At 35.3% G+C, this 24,801-nt stretch overlaps 1 protein-coding gene across 1 annotated transcript in view; it reads right to left on the minus strand.

The window, feature by feature from the left end:
- The window catches only part of LOC104589660 (Translation elongation factor EF1A/initiation factor IF2gamma family protein), a 60,790-nt gene extending 45,892 nt beyond the window's left edge, over positions 1–14,898 (minus strand). Inside the window, exons 1-6 of the mRNA XM_010248054.3 lie at positions 14,640–14,898; positions 14,021–14,074; positions 13,834–13,908; positions 7,859–7,912; positions 7,634–7,741; positions 578–689 (exon numbers count right to left, since the gene is read on the minus strand). Of these exons, the coding sequence (XP_010246356.1) occupies positions 578–689; positions 7,634–7,741; positions 7,859–7,912; positions 13,834–13,908; positions 14,021–14,074; positions 14,640–14,643 (407 nt within the window). The 5' untranslated portion in view covers positions 14,644–14,898. The remainder of the gene's footprint in view (positions 1–577; positions 690–7,633; positions 7,742–7,858; positions 7,913–13,833; positions 13,909–14,020; positions 14,075–14,639) is intronic.
- Positions 14,899–24,801: the final 9,903 nt, after the last annotated feature.

The following is a 24,801-nucleotide window of genomic DNA, read 5'->3' on the forward strand; positions in this document are numbered from 1 at the left end:
TAGCCTCTTAATTGATAGCATAAGACTTAGGCACTTAGCCCCTATTTGGGATCTGTGGGACCACACAACAAGTGGCAAAAAAGCACTTATTCATGTTTGGCGAAAAAAGGAGCAAACCTAACCCTAGATTGATCCCCAACCCAACCCAACCCAACCCAACCCACCCAAGTTACACCCTTCTCATTACCCAAAGTTTGTCCTAGTTATTGGACTAGACACAAACCTAACCCTTCAGCACTTTGTTACATGAAATATCCGCTTTTGGATTCAAATTCTCCATCTGTTTTACTGTTTATGATGCATATAAATACCTCATTAATGGGATAAGTGATACCTCTTTAGTGTTTATTAGATAAATGAAAACCCAAGCAATTCCATTTAATTCCCTTGTTTATCATAAATACTTAATCCCAACATGACTTCTAAAAACAACCATTTAAGTGGCTCAATACTAAAGTTTGTAATGTATGAAAATTGCTAAATGAGTGCATCAAATGACATATTAATGATCACAAATAAAAATGTATCGCCAAGGCTTATAACCATCCAAAATTTCAAAACCAAGACAAGAACTAACCAACTTTCTCGACTCTTATCCTTGGCCTCTTTTTCATATTTCTGGATCGTTCGATCATCAACCTGACCACTAAGGAAGAGTATCTGACCTCCAATGGTTGACTTTCCTGCATCTGCAACCCACATGAAACATATTCAATAACAAACAAAAACAATGAATTGAAGCCAATAGATCTCGTAATTCATAAGGACACAAGCAACATTACACAACTTCATAGTTTTAATTGAAAATATCCTAATCAGAACACTAGCTTCCATATAGCAACCAATTCAGTCATGGTTTAACACCCAACATAAACTTAAAACTGATAACATGATTACAGTAAAAGGGTATCACAACCAAATGGTGGTCCAATACCAAATGGAGAAAGCAACCTAAGCTGGTATAATGAAGCAAAGATGATAGCTGGGTAGAAAAGATCTTTTAACAACAACTAAAAGGGAGGCCACATGTGATGCACATGGCTGATTTAAGTGACAATATTTAGTTATGAAGCTCCATTGGTGGCACATGAATCAAATTCATATGCACTTGGCACTTGCAGCATCTTTGAACAAGGTGGATGCAACCCCTCTCCATCATACAAGGAGTAATATCCTAGGAAGGGTAAGGCAGAAGAAGACAAGAAGGGAGGGACTGGTGGGATGCAGAGAGTAGTTAAGGATTCTGGTGTGGCTTCTGTTCATGTTGACCTTATTCCAAACAAAGATACGTTTGATGAAGACGGTGAGAACTCTTTGGTTGCTGAAGTGGTAGTTAGAAAGCTAGGTGTAGATTTAGGGTGTAGGAGGAAGGAACTCAAAAAATCCAAGTCCAATGCTTTAGTGGAATATTTGAAAGAAAAAAAATCAAGAGCCTCAAACAAAACCCATTAGTGCATGTTACAAAAGTTTTCTGTGACTGAAAGATGGTCTTTTGGGGGCAGGCCCAACTAACAAATTTAAAAAACTGTACAAAAGAAAAGGGATTAAATCCAAAGGCCCGAGACTTGACTCCATCCGAGGAAGTTTAGAAGGTGCAATTTTTTGGATATTCCTCAAAGGAGTCCTGATATACCGTTGAATATTCCTCAAAGGGGGAGTTAAAGTGGGGGCTTGGAAGAAAAGAAGAAAGAGGATAAAGAGGTGGAGGTGAGGTCGGCAAGTCTTTGGGTCTATTCTCTTGGGCGGTGAGGCTTTTGCGAGAAGAGCTCTTGAGGAGTAGAAGAAGAGGGAAGAGTCTTAAGAAGACCAGTGTTGGGGGAAGTGGGAGAAATTTGGAATGAGGAAGGAAGATTATTTTGATGAGGCATGAGCTTGTTTGCTTAGGCGTTGTCTCTGGGGCAATCTGAGCTGCTGTTAACAAGGGTTTCTTAATGTGTTTTCTGGTGGCCTTGCTGCCCTTCTTGTCGTTTAGTTGAGTATGCTTGCTTTGCGATTGTTGGATGATTGTTGCAAGAAGAGCTTTTAAGGAGTATGAGAAGAGGAGGGAAGAGAGTCTTAAGAAGACCAGAATTGGGGAAGGGGAAGAAATTTGGAATGAGGAAGGAAGATTATTTTGATGAAAAGGTCTGAGCTTGTTTGCTTAGGTGTTGTCTCTGGGGCGATCTGAGTAGCTGTTAAGAAGGGTCTCTCTTTTTTTTATCAGTAAAAAGATTGTATATCAATAGTCGCAAGAAATAAACAATACAAGCCTCCCACAGAGAGGTACGAGATGCTACCTCTCACTTAGACTTTAGAAAAGACAGAAAAAACATAAATCAATTACAACTGAGCCCAATACAAGCTATCCCTGTTTACCCCTTGTTTAGCTAGCCTATCTGCTATAGCATTAGCTGTTCTCCTAACCCAATTTATTCTCATGTACTTGTTCCTGGTTAGCCATTTAAATTTCTTCATCTCAAACCCTATAACACCAAATTATCGAGTATGGATCTTTCAACCAACCAATTACCAGCTTTGAATCCCCTTCAATCTCTAAATTTGTCACACCCAGTTCATTTGCAATCTGTACCCCTTTCATGACAGCAAGCAGTTCTGCCCTCATAGAGTCCCCTGATCCCACAGGACCGGAGAAAAGAGCTATAACGTTTACTTCCTTGTTTCTCAACACCTCTCCTACACCTGAGGGGCCTGGATTACCTTGGCTACTCCCATGAAAGTTTAATTTCACAAAGTCTTCAACTAGAGGTGTCCACAGAACCTTCTCTTTTACTCTTGAGGAGGAATTTTTTGCCACTGCCTTCCAATTTCTCCATAAACCATCAAAGGACCAATGAAAGAAAGAATCCAGGGTCCTAAACTAATATATCACCTCTTTACTTCTCTCCTTTCCTGAGAAGATTCTATTGTTTCTTTCTTCCCACAAAGTCCAAATTATTGCTGCTCCAGCACTTCTCCACATGATCCCTCTCTCTTTTTAGGCCAAATGAAGGTAGAAGGGTCAAAAAGCTTATGTACCTCCGTTTGCAAAGCCCACCAGCAACAATACAAAGAGAAAAGCCATTACCAAATATCTGCAGCAAAAGGACAGGAAATTAGTAAGTGGGAACAGTTCCACTTGCTTTGCGATTTCCACATTAAGAAGGGTTTATTAATGTGTTCTCCGGTGGCCTTGCTTCCCTTGTTGTCGTTTAGTTGAGTAAGCTTGCTTTGCAATTGTTGGGTCGTGATATCTTAGCACCTTCTTGGTTGTTCTTAGTTTTTCTTTAACAAATTTTTGTTCTTTTATTATCAAAAATAATATCCTAGGCAAAGACTTTTTGTGGCAAGCCTGTAACCATTCATGTCTAGACTTTGGTTCCTTCCTACCCTTTTCTGCTAGAGGTAGGACTGTCAATGGACTGGATATTGGCCCAACCCAGTCTAGTCCAACATGAGTCTATTAGACTATTACAAATGGACCAGGTGCAATCAAATCAGATTAATATCTGGACTGGTCCAATTTAATGTTTTATTGAACCATCCAACCTATTCAAAACTTCAAATTGCTTCTAATTCAGATTGCATCCAACCCAAACCTAGTCCACTGACACCCCTACTCTTATCTTCTGTCTATGGACCAGATATTGGCTCAACCCAACCAAGGATTAAAATATTGATATGCACCAATACCCATTTTGGCAATGTTCTAAAAACCGTAATCATACCGTAAATCGTAGAGAAAATTTAATTGAATTGAATCGTGAATTGTATCATAAATCGTAAGATTATTTCTATTTTTTAAAAACTTGTAAAAAAAATAAAATATTGGATATGGCAAAAGGCAAAATATATATAGAAAAGAGATTCTACCCTATTTTTAATCCATATCTACCATGTATGCACTTAAATCAATAGTATTTACCACTTATACAATAGAAGTCTAAGATGATATAATCAAGTTTGACTTGAAACTTGAAAGTCAAATAATCTAATACAATGATTCTTTATCCTATATATGATGGAAAATAAACTAAATATATTGTTTAAATAAAGTAAATAAGTCAATTTCTAGTAGTGTCTTTATAACAAGTCACCTTTGCCAAAACTAAATATTAACAAACTAAAATGACAAAGTAGAGAACTAATTCTTAATTAATTTGATTTGAATCGCAAGAATTGTAGTAAGTCGTAAGATTTATGATTCAAATAGTAGGACTCAAACAATAATCGTAACATTTTTTGCAGAAAAGGATTCAGACATAAGATTCAAATCAGAACCCTTGGGATTCATGATTCAAATCATTAATCATATCATAAATGGTAAAACTTACAGTCCATGGGTATTAACCCCCTGACTGTGAAAATGGCATCAACACCACTGATCAAGAAAGGAATGGCATCAACTAGGCCACAGAAGAATAGAACAAAATAGAAGCAGAAGAGGTGTTGGATTGGGAGTCATTGAAGCAACAAGATCCAGAGTCTAGGATTGGTAGATGATTGATGTCCATCATAGGAGAGTTGAAGCAGTTGCAGATGAAAAAAAATGTTTTGGATTCTGGTGGCTCGCATCTTGTTATATGTGTGGTGCAAGCAGACACTTTTGGCGATAGGAAGTGCATGTGGATGATTATTGATTCAAAAACAGACTAATGAGATAAACCACAGGCTACAAGGGTTCTGATTGAGACTCAAACCATAGTTCCATCTTTTATTGATCTGTCTTTTCTGTGTGTGTGTGTGTGTGAGGGGGGAGTACATGAAACTAGACTGATGACCAAAGGTGAAGATCCTAACGTAATAGAGGAATTGACAGTTGACACAATGGATTTAGATTGATCATGGTGGACTTTCAAGTATTACTAGAGAAAGTTGAGCTTGAAGAGAAGACAATGTATCGTGCATGGAGTTGGCACACAAAGTCAGGAGAAAAGGTTGAAAAGTGGGTTTACACTCTTCTGGTATTGCAAATATGAGCTTTGATGATGTGGCAATTATGGTATAGAGAAGTGGAGCAGTCAGCAATCAGATATAAATTATTTAAATATTAAATGCTTCTATAAAGCCAAGAGGGGGAAGAATGGGTTTACACTTAATAGGGAAAGTAAATGGATCAAGGTATAGACACAGGAGTTTATCCTTTTTTTTTGATAATTGATTAAATATGTTTCATTTTTAACATATAAATCATTTAAGGTAAATAAAATATTTTTTATAATTTTCAGTTTTTATTAATTTTGTTGAAAAGATTTATTTATTTAGTATTTTTATATAAAGAATAATTCCATTTTTCAAATAAAAATGTGTTTTCATTTACAGGAGTTTATCTATTTTCTCGAATTGAAAATGTGACAATGGTGGGAGGTGGTGAGATAAATGGGGATAAACATGGTATAGAGAACTAGTGGGAGGTGGTGAGATAAATGGGGATAAACATGGTATAGAGAACTTGTGGGAGGGTCAATAGGCAAAAGAAAGCATTTAGAAAGGGTTTGAAGGGCAGTTTCAGGAGTGACTCGTCAGGCATTCATCCAATTAAATCTGGTGGAACATATGAGGTTTTTGAAGAATCCAATGAAGATGAATACAAGGAGATTTAGGGGTGAGAGAGAGAAATCAAAACTGTGTGTGGTCTATTTCTTCTTCGGGCTCCTTTTCTTGCACTACATTTTTCAAGTCTTTCTACCATCTTGTTCCTTCAATCCAGGATTTTCAAATCAGATCCATTTGGGCAGGACCTATTTCACCTAAAATTAGGGCCTTGTGTTGGGAAGTGTGCCACTAGAAGATCAACTCATACTGAAACTTGGAAAGGCAACGCTATGGCTGAAAGGCTTTGTCAATGGAGCAACTTATTCAGTGAAAAGGATTGGTTGGAAGAGTCATCTGGTGCTAACAAGGAACAGTTATGAAGCTGAACTGAGATGTATAAGGAAAGGCTGGTTTGTCACAGTTACATAGGTCTTTGTGGATTGAAAGAAGTAGATGGTATGTATTCAGGAAGGAAACGAGGGTGAAGGTTGGAAGAGATTCGCAGGTAAGTTACAAAATTACCTGTTTATTATTGAAAAAGGCAAGATGGTAAGGCAATCTTCTGCAGCAGATGATAAAGAGATGTTTAGCATGACGGAAACGAAGACTAAAGAAATGAGGATAGTTATTCAAAGTCTTTAAAGAAGCAAGGAAAATGAACAACCATAGAAGGTATGTTCCAGCCCTTCTTCTTCTGTAGCAAAAACAGGGACTCTTCTTTTTCTTTTTCTTTTTCTTTTTCTTTTTCTTTTTCTTTTTCTTTTTCTTTTTCTGGAACAAAAACAGGGGCTCTGCCCCTTCTTTTCTTCTGGAGCAATAACAGAGGCTCAGCTCCACCCCTGGAACAAAAAAACAGGGTCTCCGCCCCTTCTTTTTCTTTTTTTTTTTTTGAACAAAAATAGGGGCTCCACCCCTTCTCCATCACTTCTGAGGTTTTTATTCATGTTTTCTTTCATTTTTCTATGACAAGAACAGGGGTTTCACCCTTTCTTTTACTCGTATTTCTACAACAAAAACAGGCGCTCAGCTCTTGGTTGTTCTGTCCTTTTTTGAACATTACATGACACCTAGGCGACTAAGCACTCCCTTGTCGCATAGGTTCACCTTGGTGCCTTGAAAACTATCCTCTCTCTCCAATGGTTAATGTTTGTCACATCTCCCTTTCCCCATTAAATCCCTTATTTCCTATTAAATCTTTTTTTACCCCTTTGACACTCTTAATAAAGTAGGGGTATTAGGTAGGTTTGGGTTAAGGACCAACTGTAGACAACAGGCCCGAGCTGGACCCAAGCTGATGTCAAATCCCAAATTTGCCAACTCAGTCCTAACCAAATTTCTATTCAACCACATGTGCTTACTTGCTAGGTAAGACTTAAGAAGAGTTATGCGTTGTTTCACCAGCTGAATTGGGTTTGCCTGGTTTGTTGTTGTGTGCTGTTGAGTTTGGATATTAGCATTTTCTGTGTTTTTTTTAAATTCAAGTTGTGTGGTTGAATATATAAATCTGTATGTTATTAGGGGTTCAGGTGATGCTCTCTCACCAGGCCTCGCAATCTCTCTCCATCTTATTTTTGTTTTTTGATGGATTTTCTTTATTATCAAGAAAAGGCTACAGCTACTCCACAACTATCTTTACTAATATGAAACACAATATCCCTTAAATTCAAAAAGGTACAGAAAGGAGCATATCAAGGTAATAAAACATTCAAACAAGATATTATAGAAGGACAAGTCCAAAAGTTGAAAGAAAATAAGAACTAAAAATGCTAATAAAAGAATAAGAATTAGTGACAAACCACCTAAACAGAAATTACATAATTAATTGCCAAGTCAAAAAAAAAAAAGCACAAGAAGAAATCCAACATAAATAAAACTAAGTGATAATTTTCCTGCACGGTTGGATAACTTCTAATTTATGTCAACTAGTGGAATTCACAAACCACAACTGTGCCACCCAAAATAATGTAAGCAGAAAGAGGTATGATAAATGAAATTCAAAATGTACCAGATGCACCACATCCACAACATGACAACTCGATGCAGTAAGAAACCTAAAAGCTAAGCTAATCAAAAAAACATTAAATATTGTATGGATATAGCCCCCAAACTCATGATGGCTTACCAACATGACCAATAAATACAACATTTAGGTGCCGCTTCTTGTTTTCATCATTTTCATCTGGTTCCTCGACATTTTCTGGAGCTGGAGCAGCTATCTCCTTATCTTTCACTGAAATCTCAACAGAATGCACAATAAAGTGATCAATGAAAAATATCAAAAACAATGACAGAATAACCCATTAATGTGCTCAATTATAAGGAAGAGAGAAAAAACATGATATTGCACCTTTTGGCTCTTTCTGCAATGGCTCAGTATTTGCCTGGACCTCATCCTTGCTGTCTGAAACCAGCAATAAAATAGAGAAGTTTAGAGGATGTGCTTCTGTATTGGCATCAGATGGTAGTATGGTACATACTCTATGGTACTTGCTATCATTGAGGAATAGAGATAAAAGCTATGAACTATTACACTGGCAACATTACATTCTCACTTAGTATTATAGCAAGCCAAAATAGGATATGGCAGTCAATACCTTTTTCTTCTGTGACCAACAAAAATGTACTGCATTAATATCAAAAGCAAAGCATACATAAAAAGACCCAATTTAGACATTCAAACCAGGGCAATACCCTATTTCTATATAAAATGTACAGAAGAAAACACCTACACACTAAAATGAGATTCTCGTACCAAGTCATCCCTGAAACCCCACCCCCTCTAGTAAGCTCATCAGTAATTAAGTTGCTCAATGTCAACTGATAACTTTGAAATGATCTTTTTACAGCACTACTGATGCAGGAGCTGAAGAGTCAAAATTGGAATTTAATGATTTTCTGTATTTTTGGACAGTAGGGGTATTTTTGTCATTTTGCACTTTTCTGTGGGGTCCAATGGTAGGGTTTATTTTGTCTAGTTATAGTTTGTTTTTGTTTAAAATTTCAGAGTCATTGCATAAATAGGATTAGAGTTATTGAGTCTTCTTTGAATTAAAGTAGGATATGACAACTTAGTTTGAATCCTACCAGAATTATTGAGTCTAACAGTTTGACTCCTAAGACTATTATGAGATTAACAGTTTGACTCCTAGGATTATTATGAGTTTAGAGTCTATAAATATGTATGGACGTTTTACACAAAGGCAATGAAGTTTATTGAGTATTCTTCAGCTTATGCTAGCTATGGTGTGATTCCCATGCCCTAGAGTGATTCTAGGCACCCTGTGAGTGATTCCAGGTATTTTCTCTCTTCTTTCTCTCCCTATTACCTCTCTTATTCCTTCAAGAAACCATTACAGCCATCAACAGCCGTAAAATTCTGATCCATGAAGACCATTCACATTCTCTAAGGACTAGAACTGAGCTGGTCCTACATCAACAACATATGTTGTTTTGTAGCTAGCAAAAGAATTAAGACGGAGAAGAAAAAAAGAAGCATAAGTGTATTATATACACATGCTAACATAAGAATGAATGAAGAGCAAAATCATAACAAGCAAAACATAAATCCTTCTAAAGATATGACTAGCATACCTGACCAGACTATTTACATGCCCAGACATTATGGAAATGGCTGCTCAGTTATATAAACCTCGACCGAACAGTGTAAGTGGATCAATTGAGCAAGAGATATATAAACTAAATTTTTTATTCTATGTCCCAAGCCAGCCAGCTAATTTTAAGCAGTGAGGTTGGAGAAAATGCTCTAATTCATCAATGAAACCTTATTTTTCCGTGTTTCTATTGAGGAGCATCTATAATATAATCTCAGATGGTTTCATTTGGCCTCCAGAATAAGGGTCAACAAGCAAAAAAGTGAGATACGGGTTGTAGGATAAATATCCGATGTGGGAATCTTGGAAGATACACTTGGGTGTAGTGTAGAGAAGTTGCTATCGAAGTATTTGGGTTGTAACTCTTTGTGCTAGGTGTTTTATCCAGAAGCATTTGGGATTAATTGCTAGAATGCTTTAGTAGAAGGTTGGCCTCTTGAAAATTCAGGTACCTAACAAAAGGGGCAAATTAGTATTCATGAAGAGTGCATAGCCTCTTAGCAACTTATTAGTCTTTCTTTCTTTTGCCTGTTGACATGGCCAAGCAATTGGAAAAGAGAGATTTTCCATGGAAGGGATGGAAAGAAGAATTCAATTTTCACCTGGTCGGTTGGAAGAACATCTGTAGTCTGTACCCCTTAAGAAGGGAGATCTATAGGTAAGAAATTAGACTATTAGAGAACCTTCAACATGGTGTTTGCTAGAAAAGTTGCATTGGAGGGAATAATGAAGAACCAGACAGTCCGTTGAGGCAAGTAATAGCAACGAAATATGACACAACTGAGCTCGATTGGACACCAAGGAGAAATATTTCTTACTACCAGTGTGCTATATATAAGGTATAAGATTGGTCAGGGCAATCAAATTAGATTTTGGCAGGACAAACAGTGTGATGAACAACTATTAATGAAAACTTATTGATAAAAAAAACATATTAGTGTAAACTTTCCCATCTCTGCTTTTGGTGGCATAAAACAGGGAGGCATTAACCAAGTACTATTATGAAGCACTAAATGAAAATGTTATATGGAATCCCCAATTTAGAAGAACATTGAATGACTGAAAGGTGGAATCAATGGTGGAGCTATTGCAAAGAACTCATTAACTCAAACTGTTACACCAAAGGTGAGTCAAACATGTAAAAGGCATAGGGAGTGGGACAGGACAGGTATTTTTTCTGTCAAAGTTTTCTTCAAGAAGCTGGACCATTACACTAGAATCAACTTCCCCAGTCACATAGTCTAGCAACCAGGAGCAAAAACTAAAGTGAAATTCCCAGTGTGGACTGTAACTCTAGAAAAGTGCCTAGTTGTTAATAGGTCAGTTGGGGCCTTTTTTATGATAAAATAAAAATTTATTAAAAGAAAAAAGAGAATACAAGAAAGCAAGGTTCAAAATATCGATACGCCCGATGCGCTGGTAGAGGTGTATCAGTCAGTATCGATAGCATTTTTTTGGTTTTTTTTTCAAATCTGGTTGAGAGGGTCTGGTTTAAGGTCCATTCACCCCCTGAACCGGTCAAAATCCTGAAACACCCCCTGGAGGGGCGTATCGGGAAGCCCCTAATACGACACGTATCGAAATTTCGAACCTTGCAAGAAAGGTGATAAAAATCACCCAAGAGAAGAAGTAAAAAAACCTCCTACGACAACACACCAAACCCATCCTGCCAACACTAAAACAAAACACACCAAGAATGTAAAACTATGATAGAGATGGAAAAAGCATCTATTTTTACATTGCCATTTTACGACAAAACCGTATCATGTAATCTTAGATGGCTTTTGGGTGGAGAAGCTACTTTTCAGCTCAGCTTCCATTACTCTTTTTTTATGAATGATAATAAATTTATTAATTCAAAAGCAGATTTAGAGTGAGTTCATACAACATCCCAAGGAGAGGCACGAGCTGCAACCCCTCCTTGAATCTTACAAGTAAACTAGGAAAGAAAAGCAAGAATCACAACTAAGCCCAAAACAACTTCTTCCCTATTTACCCCTTGCTTAGCTAACACATCTGACAAAGTATTTGCTGATCTCCCCACCCACTGTACAGTGACCAACATATTCCTTGTCAACCAACTAAATTTCTTCATTTCATTCTTGTAACGCCAAATAGCCTCTTCAGATTTTTCAACCAACCCACCACCACTTTGGAATCCCCCTCGATTGTTAGGTGTTGTACCCCAGCTAGTTTGCAAATTGCACTCCTTGTACAGCAGCTAAAAGTTCTACCCTGATGGAGTCCCCAATTCCCAAGGGACCTGAGTATAGCAACAAAATCTCTCCCTTCTCATTTCTTAAAGCACCCCCCATTCCGGATAATCCTGGATTACCCATGCTACTTCCATCAAAGTTCAACTTTAGTGAGCCTTCGGATGGAGGAGACCAGCTTGTAATTGATTTGTCCTTTAGAGATGAACACCTCGCTACTGCTGACCAATTTCTCCAAAGGTCATTAAAGGAGAATTGATGAAAGATTTCCAAGGTCTTCAGCCAAGGTATTGCCCTATTTAACACACAGTCTTCCAATTCCTAACTACTCCTTTCCTTTTCTTGAAAATTTCTAATATTCCTTTCTTCCCAAAGAGTCCAAATAAAGGCGACACAAGCACATATCCACATAATTCTCCCTATTGTTGTAGGCCAATAAAAGGTAGAATGGTTGAAGAGCATGTGAACTTCTGCTGGTAGACTCCAACTACTCCCAAACAACGAAAGTAGCCAAGCCCAAAGGTCTGCAAAAAAGAGACACAATATTAATAGGTGGTAACAATCCTCACCATGAGCTCTGTAGAGGATACACCAATTAGAAGAAACACAGAGGAAAGGTCTTCTCTTTTGTAGGTTATCTAGAGTGTTTACTTTTCCATGGAATACTTCCCAACAAAACGCCATAATTTTTTGGGGAACTGGCCTGCACCAAATTTCTTTGAAGGAAAGGGTTGGTGAGTAGAAAGTTGAGAGATAGACTTGAAGAAAGAAGCACAAGTGAAGGTTCCATTGGGTCTAGGAGTCCATACCCTCTTATCTGGCTTAAAGGGATCCAAACAAACCTAATTAAGACAACCAAACAAAACAGAAAGAGATTTAATTTCATCATCCCTAAGTCCTCTACGAAACCCAAAATCCCAAGTAGGATCTAAGGGTGTTCCCAAAGGTGAGACAAATTTTGAGACCACCTCTTTTTTGTACAAAGAAACAGAAAATAGCGAAGGGAACAGATTCTTTAAAGGTGTGTCTCCTACCCAAATATCCTCCCAAAAATGAACAGTGTTGCCAGAACAAACTTCATACCTGATAAAATTGAGGAATTGAGGAAGGGTGTTGTGAATGGCCTTCCAAGGTGCTGTTAGGTTAGCTTGCCTTGATACACCAGCATCCCATGCATTCTCTGACCTCCCATGAATGCTTCCCACCACCTCATGCCACAATCTCTCTCTTTCCAATGGCCATCGTCACAACCATTTCCCTAACAGAGCTTGATTTTTTCTAGTTACCCTCCCAAGTCCCAAACCCCCCCCTTCTTTACTTCTGCACACAATTTCCCAATTAACCAAGTGATCCTTTTTTTCTTGTCTCGGCTCCCATAAGAAATCTCTCATCAACTTCTCTAGTTTCCTAGCTTCCCTAACTGGTATCCTAAAAACAGACAAAAAATAGGTAGGTAAGTTAGCCAAGGTAGCTCTTATTAGGGTAATTCTCCCTCCTAAAGAGACATAATTCCTCTCCATGAGGCTAATCTCTTCTCAAACTTTTCTATCACTGGGGTCCAAAATCTACTCTCCCTAGGATTTACCCCTAAAGGAAGCCCTAAATATGACATAGGCCAAGCAGAGGTGGAACACTCAAGACACTCCGCAATAGCCTCGACCTCCCCTACCTCCAAATTTATACCCACTATGCAGTTCTTTTCCAAATTTATTCTCAAATTAAAAATACTTTCAAATCCTTTGATTAGCTCCTTTAGGTTTGCTACATTTTCGCTAAAACCTCCTTCACAAAAGATCATTAGGCCATCTGCAAACTGAAGGTGGGTGACGGGGACTTGGTGTCTCCCTATTTTCCAACCCCTAATGGCATCTTCATTGTCAACCTTAGTAATGATTCTACTAATCACATCAGCTACTAAGGTAAAAAGGAAGGGTGAGAGTGGATCCCCTTGCCTGACACCCCTGCAAGTTGGAAAAAAGTCCCTCACCATACCATTTACCAGAATAGAGTAGTGACAAGTATTGATACACCCAAAAATCCAACAACACCACTTGTCTTCAAATCCACAATTTCTCCCCCTGTCCTGCCCCCTTGGGTATCAGCCCCCCCAAATTAATAAGAATGCTATCTCAGTATCATGAAGTGCTGCAAAATGGTAGTCTCCCATTCAACAATAAAAAAGAGGTAATTTCCCACACAGAAGATTCTATCCTCTAATTTCTCTTTCTTGATTTTGTATTGGGGGAATAAAGGAAAAAAAGAAAGTATTAACTTCAGGGAGAGAACCAAAAAAGTCCAGCACTCAGGTTGCCAGAAAACAAGCAGGGGAATAATATCCTTACAGATGAAAGCAGAATCCTTACCGGCTTACCCAAAAAAAAAAAAAAATAGAACGACGATGTTAAATTCAAAATCATTGCAATGGTCAGGTTTAAACTATTTAAATTCAGCATGCATGGTCAAATTTTTCCAAGCTAACTCCAGCTAGTGCTTCCTACCTTCTTCCAGCTTATCAGGTTTTTCAACCTCTATTGCCTTAACCTCTTCTGGAAAAGCCACTTCATTACTATCTTCTGCACAAAAGCAATGTATTCACGGAGAGCATTAAAATGATGCAGAAATAAGCAAAATCTTCCCTCTCTTCACAGGGAAAAAACAACTAGGTCATCATTTTAGAATAATTACCTGAAGAATCCAATTGCAGTGACTGGATGCTTGATCGGATCTCTTCCTCGATATCTAGAACCAGGCAAATTAAAACAAACACAATTAAAGTAAAGGGAATTAAAGCAGTTAATGTGTCTCAAAATCCATAAACCAAAAATTTCAATGAAGCATCTAAATCCCTGTATATGACTTGATATAACCAACAAACAATTTCAATGTACTCAATATTTGTTCAAATTGTAAGACATTGTCATCCCACTCCGACAGAATCCATCCTTTGTCTTCTTATCGAACAAAAACATGTTAATAGCACAACTCATTTGCATGTTACATCAATAGTAAAATAAAACAAAAATAAGATTTTGCGCTCAAAGATATTTAAAATTTACAAAAAAAAAAATTACGATGTGAGAAACCTAAAAATCAGGAACCCAAATTCACAATATAATCAAACTGAGAATCAACCAATCAATCAAAATAAAGATTCAATAACATAAGCAAAAACTATAAGCAAACAAACAAATAACTAAATAAACAGGTATAAATCAATCGACTTGTAGAGTGACAAGAGAGAGAAAAGGGAAAAAAACAGTAGACAGTAGGAAACAGATAGAGAGAGGGGGGGTTGGTGTCTTACCCATTGTTGAGAAATTGTCCTACAGCACTCTAGGGTTTCGCCTGCAAAGTGCAACAAGACAGTGAGAGGAGAGAGAGGCCGAGGGGATCGGACAACGCGCAGCTGGTGAAACACAGCGGCGCCAAAACATGTATACCGGGGTATCACGCCTTGACGCCTTTTTCACATCTACTTGCGTGGACGGCTCAGATTTCAAAGTTCGCGTTGGATACCATCGATAATAATCTGCACGAATTTCCTTTGTTTCTATTCTAATTTCGAGGTGTTCTAACATTAACAAGTTGTTGACAAAGCTAGCGAGGATCCGTGCGGTGCACGGGAAAATGTGATATAAGGGTAAATTTCTTAAATTACCCTTATGGTTTAGTTAATTGACTAAGTTTATTCTTACTGTTTTAAAATTGACCAACACTATCCTTATGCTTCGACAATCGACTAATTCTACCCTTATTGGTAATGTTCTTTAACATAAAGGCGAAAAAGACTATTTTACCCTTTATTCTTCTTTAAATTTTCAAAATAAAACAGAGAAAAGCGGAAAGAAATCTTTTTTTTGGTGATTTATTTAGCGTTCGAACAAAAAAATTGATGAGGTCAAAGTATTTGTGACAAAAAAAAAACTAGAAAATAGAGCAAAGAATTTTTGAATTTTTGTTCCTGTTTTCGATTTAAAATCTAAGGTAGAAGTTCGATTCTTAAACATTTCGGTCACTTTATGATTTTAAATAGAGAGCATAAATCTTGAAATCCTTGCCATTGTAACAAGAAAATCTGGATTAACACTATGGGAAATAGATGTCGGCAATTGTGTTGCAGAAAAATAGGGATTTTGATATTTCATAACGAGCAGAAAAGAAGAATAAAGAAGCTTAGAGATCAAAGTTTATCAGTGGGTGAGTTGGAGAGATGGGATCGTTCAAGGGTCACATTCTACTAGGGACGTTGTTTCTTCTAGTTGGGATTTGGCACATATGGAGCTCGATGGTAAGGTACATAAAGAACCCAAAAGGGTTTCAGGGTTAGGGTTTGGAATCCTATACCAGGATTCGACGGGAGGCTCAAGTACACAGAGTTGATGTGGTTGCAATCGGAGCTTTCATATCGACATGTGCATCGAGCTCCTGTACTCGACCCACCTCAAGTTCTTGCTCCAGCAACGGCGATGAGCCCTCTTCGAACGAAAATAAAGAGGCGAAGGGGATAGAGAGATGAGAGGTCGATAATGGAGAGAGAGACAAAAGAGGCGGAGGTGAAGAAGCGGCTACACACATCGGCAAACCAGCGGCACCTCCTTCTCGCTCTGAAGGCGGCAATGAGCCCTCTTCAAATGAAAATAGAGGGGTGGAGGGGAGAGAGAGAGAGAGACCAAAGAGAGACAGAGGTAGAGGTGAAGACGCAGCTGCACACAGCGGCGAACTAGCGGCACCCCCTTCTCGCTCCAGCGACGACGATGAGCCCTCTTCAAACGAAAACAAAGGGGCAGAGGGGAGAAAGAGATGAGAGGTTGAGAATGGAGAGAGAGACAGAGGCGAAGGTGAAGACACAGCTGCACACAGCAGCAAACCAGTGGCACCCCTTCTCGCTCCGGCGATTGCGATGAGCCCTCTTCGAACGAAAACAGAGGAAAAGAGGGGAGAGAGAGATGAGAGGTTGGGAATGGAGAGAGAGACCAGAGAGAGACAGAGGCAGAGGTGAAGACGCAGATGCACACAATGGCACCCCCTTCTCGCTCCGGCGGCGGCAAAGAGCCCTCTTTGAACGAAAACAGAGGGGCAGAGGGGAGAGAGAGAGAGAGAGAGAGAGACAAGAGGTTGAGAACGAAGAGAGATATAGAGGCAGAGGTGAACATGCAGGTGCACACAGCGGCGAACTAGCGGCATCGCCTTCTCGCTCCGGCGGCGACGATGAGCCCTCTTCGAACGAAAACAAAGGGGTAGAGGGGAGAGAGAGAGAGACGAGAGGTTGAGAATGGAGAGAGAGACCAAAGAGAGATAGAGGCAGAGGTGAAGATGCAGCTACACACAACAGCGAACTAGTGGCATCCCCTTCTCACTCTGGCAACAGTGATGAGTCCTCTTTCAACGAAAACAAAGGGGCGGAGGGGAGAGAGAGACGATAGGTTGAGAATGGAGAGAGAGACCAGAGGGGGACAAAGGCAAAGGGGGAGGTCTTAGAAGAGAGAGAGTGGGGGCTCAAGGTACGAGGGCAATATTGGGTTTTAAAATTTTGTATGTCATGTGGGATCACATGTGCATGTATTGTGACAGAGCATTAACAGACGTTAACAACAGGGGTAGAGTTAGTTAATTGTCAGAAACAGTAAGGGTAGTGTTAGTCAATTTTCAAACAATAAGGGTACACTTAGTCAATTAGCTAAACCATAAGGGTAGTTTAAGAAATTTACGCTTGTTAAAATAGGGATTCGTGAGATGTACTAGATTTGTCAAGGGAAGTTAAAGCAACAAAAACTCATTATAAGGAATACAATTTTGTTTAAAATAATTATTTTTATTTTAGTAATTTATTACAAAAATATTTTAGAAATACAGTAATTTGGATTAATTATTGATATTTTTAACAAAAATAATAAATTATTGATAATTATTTAATAAAATAATTGTTTTTTACATGTTATTTGCTACTCTTATGTAATAAATTTAATAGAAATTCTTAAAAGTATAAAAATAATTATAACATAATATTGAAATTAATAATAATTTAATATGTTTACATAATATTGTAAACAACTAATTTCACTTATATCAAGTAATAATTGGAGAAAATAACTTTCAAAAAATTAATATTGATTAATAATAATTTTAAACTCTTAATCTTCTTTATTATATAATTATACATACTAAAATTAATATTTATTGTATTTCAATAATTATTTATTGTTTTTGTGATAAATGTATTTTCAATGATTATGTATAATTTTTTTTTTGTTTTGTTATTTAACATAAAACTTTCAATAACTATTGGAGATTGAACTAATATTATTAAATTTTTTAAATTTAATTTATTGTACTCATTGTATTTATTGTAATTTTGTTATAACTTATTGACTAATTAATATTTATTAGAGATCATACTATTTATTGACCAAGTTAATATATTTTTAGTACTTATTGTATTTTTATAATTATTGTAATTATTGTATTTTTTAATTATCAATATATTTTCAATAATTGTGTATTTTCGCTACAATTTTCAATAATTATTAGAGATTAAAATATTTTTATTTAACGGAGATAAGACTATTAATTTAGCTAAAATTATGAGTGTTCAAGAATTGGTTTGGTCCGGTCATAGGCTATTTGGCCAACCAAATTAACATTGTCAGGTTGGGCAGTTGGTCAGTTGAAATCGACTAACCTTTTGTGAAAACTGACCCACTAAAATTGTATCGGTTTGGGTCGGTTTTCACAAGAGGTTAGTCGATTCAAAAGATTTCAACTTAAAAATTAAATTAAATTTTAAAAATTACAGTGCAATTATTAAAAAATAAATTTAAAAATTATATTTATGAACTAAAACATTTTAGACTAAGAAATATGTGAAATTTCTCACATTTTCATATTAAAAAATATATTTAAAATATAAAATATTAATATATATCCATGGTTAAGTCGTTTGATTTTGGTCGATTTATGAATGGCCAAAGTGAAACTGATCCAACTTGGCCGAATTGGGAATTTTTTGAACCAAAGCCAACATAAAATACTAGAAAACCGACCAACTTGGGTCGTGTTGATCGGGTTGGTCGGTTTCATAAGTTTGATGAATAAACCTAACTGAAATTAATTATTGTTTTTTTTGTATTATAACAAAATTTATTAAAAGTAGTATATAAATATGAATAATTATTAATTAATTAAAATAGTTAAAAATATAAAACAATTGTATACTCTTATGTGTTTATACTAGGGTCATTTACTAGAACACACCTTATAGTTTTACATATTTACTTAAACCTACCTTATAGTTTTCATTTTACTAAAATATCTCATATATTTTATAACTTATTTACTTAATCAACCTTTCATTAAGAAGTGTTTATTTTGCCATTAGGCCCATGATTTTTTATTTCAAAAGTACCCTTAACACTTTTTTTATAGAGAAAACAAAATTGGTCAAATATAGCCAATAGAGTGGTTGCTTATGTCTTATTAAGGGCAAAAATGGTATTTTTAGTTCTATTTTATTTTGATTAATTTATTTAAATGAACATTAGGGTCGTCACTATCATTTTCCACTACCATTTAATGGAAGATTGATAAAATCTGTTGCAAATTATAAGTGGTGTTTTAGTAAAATGCTAACTATATGGTAGATTTTAGTAAATCCATGAAGCTATAAGGGTATTTTAGTAAATGAACATTTTTATTATTTATCTTTCACTTAATAAATCTTGTGTATCGCACGGGTACCCGCTAGTTAATTGTTAAAATAGGGACTCGTGAGATGTACTAGATTTGTCGAGGGAAGTTAAAACAACAAAAATTGATTATAAGGAATACGATATTGTTTAAAATAATTATTTTTATTTTAATAATTTATTACAAAATATTTTAGAAATATAGTAATTTGGATTAATTATTGATATTTTTAACAAAAATAATAAATTGTCGATATTTATTCAATAAAATAATTGTTTTTTACATATTATTTGTTAGTGTTATAAAAGGACATCCTAATAGTTAGCCATTGCAAAATTAATTTAAACGAATCTTGATTTATTGTACGCATTTTTTTAATAGTTTTCAATTAATTATCAGAGTTATTTTGCATTTTCTGTATTTCCAGTATTTTTCATTAATTTTCAGATATTTTCAATAAATTTTAGTATTTTTTGCATTTTCACTAGTTTTTCAACAATTTTCAGTTATTTTTCAGTAATGCATTTTCATAATTTCTATGGGCTTTCAGTATCTTTTCATTATACTTCAGCATTTTTTCATTAATATTTAGGAAAATTAATTTATGAGTATATTTTGAATAATCTTTAGTAAAATTTCAATAATTTATAGTTTATGTTTTATAAATTTTCACCATATTCAATATTTTTTCAGTATTTTCAATAATTTTCAGTTGATTCTCAATAAACTTTCACTTGAAAATTAACTTTTTGTTGCCTTTTTTTTCCTTAATGATTTTCAATTATTTTTATAAATATTTTGTGTTTTTTGTATTTTTAATATTTTTCATTAATTTTTCGTATTTTTCATTAACCGTTAGTCATTTTTGCAATTTCACTAATAACAAATTTAAGTTAATTTTGAATAACTTCCAAATAAAACATTGATAAAAAATATATTTTTCAGCGTATTTTCAATAATTACATTAATTGTATTGTTTTCATTACTTTTAGCATTTTCTAATTAAATTTCATATTTTCAGCAATAGCATTTTCTAATTTTGAATAGCATATTTCTCATTTGGGTAAAGCTTGTTCCCATCCAATCCAAATAATATTATTAAATTAGTAGATTTAATAATATTGGTTATTATTATTATAAATTTAAATTGGTTCTATATATAGATAAATGACTCGTGCTTTACACAAGTTGGGACATATTCCTCAACTTTTAAATCAGGTTTATCGAAAAACAGGTAACTATAGACCCATTTCGATCATCTTCTTCGCCCAAATGGTAAAATGGGTTGTGCATCAGCCCGATTAGTTTTCTTCTCTATTTTTATCATTTTTAGTTTTTTTTTTATTTTCATTTTTCAATATTCTATACATCTATTCACAAAAAAGGAGTTTGGCCTCCTACCTAATGTTGTGTTTAAAATTTGGATGAAAATCTTAATTGCATGGACGTCATCACCAACTACAACTACATTTTGCACAATTGAAATGTTTGCGACCTATAAGAGTTTTAAACTTAGAATGGTAAAAAAAAAAAACCTTGAAAGCTGAAAACCTACAACCGGAGACATTTAATACATGCAATAACTCTCAGAGTTGGGTTTGAGACGTTTGAAAAGGTCGATTTTGAGAGGCTGAGAGAGTGATGTTTGAGGCATTTGAAAATGGATAATTTGAGAGGCTATGAGTTTGATTTTGAAAATCTAATGCATATTTTGAGACATTTTGTCTCCCAAAGGTGGTTTGGGAACCCAAACATTTTAACGCCCAACTTTAATCATATTTTTGAAAAATAAATAAATAAAACCTCAAAAAATAAGAATGCCGCAAAATAGGTTCTCAAAACAACGAGAAAGAAGCAAAGTGCGATCTCAAGTTCACTACATTGTAGAAACGTGCCAACTCAGCATATTGTGGTTTAACATGTAGATATAAATGACAATAGTTGATTGGTTTGTTGGTTGATTTGGTTGAATTTGAGCTTATAAATGGTGTCTCACCATTGTTGGACGGACCTTGTTCTTTAGGGGTAGAGTTCTAAAAATCAATTTTTAGTAAATGTTTTTTGGTATTAATCATTGCTTGACTCCCAAGGTTCAAAATTTCGATATGATACACCCCGTATCATATCAGTGGCTTCGCAATACACCTATTTACAGGTGTTTTGGGACCCCTCTCTATTTAATGAAACTAATGTTAAAAATAGGCCCAAAAACCAAAGTTTGAAAAAAAAACATAAGAGCGTGTCATTTTAAGTATCGATAGACATGGGTGTATCAAAATTTTGAACCTTGATGACACCCTCATATGGGTCATTACTCTTTTAAGTGAACAGTGCAACATCACATCAACAACTATTTTCTTACATAGATGATAATTGCGGGACTCGAAACTACACCACTGGTGGGACAATTCATCCAGCACACCAACTAGGCTACCCCTTAATTTTTAGTTGAGATGAACATTTGTAGCCCAAATCCCTTTACATTTTTTATATTATATGTAGATAAAATAATTTGTATTTATCAAAATTCATGTATTTTTTATAATTTTTGTATTTTATCTTTTCAAGATTTTATTATTTGATTATGGCATCATGGGTTAACAGGTTTAGCCCAAAATGTTAAATTGTTAACCCACCACCAAATAGTAAAACAATTCTATTTTTTGGTCACTTTTAAATTTTTTATTTTATGTTCATCATAAGAAAAAAACAATTATATTTTATAGTTTTTTATCATTTAATTACTATAATAATGGTTGGCACATTTTGCTTGAAAGGTTATACTTAGATTGCCATCAAATAGGAAAAATTTTTCATTGTTGAGTGAATTTTAAAATTTATATACCATTTACATCATTAGTAAAAAAACAATTATTCTTTATCACACACATTTTTCTTTCATATGATTAATATAAAAGATCATTGGTTTTTTGTATCTATCATAGTTTTGTGTTTTTATCTTTTTAAATGTTATTATTTAATTATAATACCAACAGTTGACACATATGACTCAAAAGGGTTGGATTGTTAACCTGACATCAAACAAAAGAACAATTTCATTTTTTTATCAATTTTGAATTTTATATTTCATTTCCAACATCAATAAAAAAATAACTTTTTATCATGCGTATTTTTCTTTAATATGGTTAATATAAGATATTAGAGATGTGTCAAATTTTTGTTACAATATTTTTAATTTTGTAATTTCATTTTAAAAGTTTTATTGTTTAATTATGATATAATGGGTTGACCAATTTGCTTACCTACCACCAAGATGTAAAAAAAAAAAAGTTTCAGTTTGGGCTAGTTTTAAAAACACTATTGTAAGGGAAAATATATAAGTTGACATTAGAAAATCAAACTTATCTTTCATGACCATCACCAAAATCAAAAGTATCTACTTTATAATAGTATAGGCAAGGTTTCAAATTTTGATATGATATGCTTGATACGTAGCGTATCGTATCATATCTTTTAAAGTCTGATACGATATATGGTGCAAAATTGATGGTATCATCCTTTTTTCTACCGTATCAGGGTGTATCAGATGCGTATTGGGGTGTATCGACCGATACGCTACAGAAAAAGATATGACAAAAAACTGAAAAAAAATGGGGAAAGAATTCTTTCCCCTCAAATAAGCATTCATTCACCCCCAAATGACTCTAAAACTCCAAAATTCATTCATAGAGTGCTAAATATGCAAAATTTTGCAAGAAACAAGCATGAATTGTCAATTTTTTAAATATATGGCAAAATATGTAATTTTTTTCAAATTTTTATAATATCTTGTGATTTCTTTTTATTCTTGAATGTTTAAATATATGTTGACCTACATTTCCTACATTCAAAATCACATATTTTTTTGTTTTATGAATATATATATGGAAATTTCATGAAGATATTTGGGAAAAATATAAATTAACAAAAAATTTGAAAATGTAATTTTTTCTCTACCTATAAAGACTTAGGCGGAGTGCTTAAGTTAAAAGTAAGTGCTTAAAAACAAGTGCCTATTCGAATAAGCACTTATTTGCATTTGGCACCCAACTTTTTCAAGTGCTTGAAATAAGCACTTATTTTATATTGGGCGCTTGGTAGTTTTTTTCTCTAATAAGCATTTAAATAAGCATTTGTGACTAAACCTGGCAATTGGGTTGGGTCAAGGTCTTCGGGTTGATTTCGGGTTGGGTTGTCAAATGCTAGACCCTAACCCTAAATGTTCAGCTTAGGGTTGACCCATGGGTCAACTCGGGTCATCACAAAAAATAATTGAAATTTAAAAAAATAAAGAAAAATTAAATGAAAAATGTCAAAATTAAAAGAATTAACCTTAAAATTCCAAATATAAAATAAAAAACTTGAACATTTAACAATTTAAAGAGTAAACAATAAAAAGTAAAGACTAAATAGAAAAAATTAAAGAGTGGAAACTTGTAACAATGCATAAATAATCCCAAGTAGACTTGACAATTGGGTCAGCGGGTTGACCCATGACCCAACCCAGTTTTTTTTCGGGTCGGGTCGGGTCGGATCATTTTCACATTCGGGTAGCTAAATATGAGACCCTAACCCTGTTTTTCCAGGTTAGGTTGGGTCGGGTTTGCGGGTTGGGTCAACTTTTTGCTAGGTCTATTTGTGACTATTTTGTCCTTCATTTTCTTTCAAATTTTCAAAATACATCCTTTGAAAGCACTTTTATCAATGTACTTTTATAAAAACACTTGTATGAAAGTAGTTTTGTAAAAACAAATTTACGAAAGCACTTTTATAAAAGTACTTTTAAGAAAGTACCCTTACGAAAGCACTTTTGTGAAAGTACTTTTAGGAAATCACTTATATAGAAGTATTTTGTAAAAGTACTTTTATAAAGTGCTTTTGTAAAAGTACTTGATGGAGGGTGATTTGACCTGAACTCCTAACTAGGGGAAACGTGGATATGACTCAACGTAAATGACAGCTCAGCATGATAGCTTGGCCACAACTCGATGTAATGAGCTCATTGAAACCCCAACAAAATGGCTCGCCACAAGACAACTCGGTACAACTCGCTACAGAACGGCTTACTGCAAAACAACTCGCTATTGGAGTTCGCTACAAGGGAGCTCGCTATAAAGGAGCTCGCTATTGAGTAACCTGGAGCCTTCGGGAAACCTCTTATCTGACAAGACCGTGCCTGTCAGACTGCTCCCATGTCTCTTGTCTGGTGGCGTAGCACCTGCTGGTCCAGAGGACTGCACCCACGTCTCACGCCAGGCGACGTCGTGCACGCCAGCTCTGCATAACGTCTCTCAACTGACAGGAGCGTACTCTGTGACGGTTACCTGCACCAATTGAATCAGCCTGGCAAATAACGGCTGTAGTAGAGAACAAGAGGCGGTTACACCCGATTTTACAGAGCATCAGTATATAAAGGCCCCGATTTCCAAGGGGCAAAGGTAATTTTTACGAAGTGCGCATCTCCACTCTTAACTCATTTTCCTTTACTACTCTCTAAGCTCTCCACCGAGTTCTAACTTAAGCGTCAGCGTGTTCCCGCCGGGCGATCTCCCCGGGAATCCTTCATTTTCTTCTCCTTCTCAGATGCTGTCCGTTGCCAGATAGGAGTGACCAAATCACGCTACATCAGTACTCTAGTAAAAGTGCTTTTGTAAAAGTATTTTCATAAAAGTACTTTTGTAAAAATGCTTTCATAAAAGTGTTTTCATAAATGTACTTTTATAAAAAGTGCTTTCATAAAAGTACTTTTAAAAATTCGGTTAAGGATAATATTATAAGTGGTA

The sequence above is a fragment of the Nelumbo nucifera genome, chromosome 1, assembly GCF_055504915.1.
Source record: "Nelumbo nucifera cultivar China Antique chromosome 1, China Antique-T2T, whole genome shotgun sequence".
Lineage (NCBI taxonomy): Eukaryota > Viridiplantae > Streptophyta > Magnoliopsida > Proteales > Nelumbonaceae > Nelumbo > Nelumbo nucifera.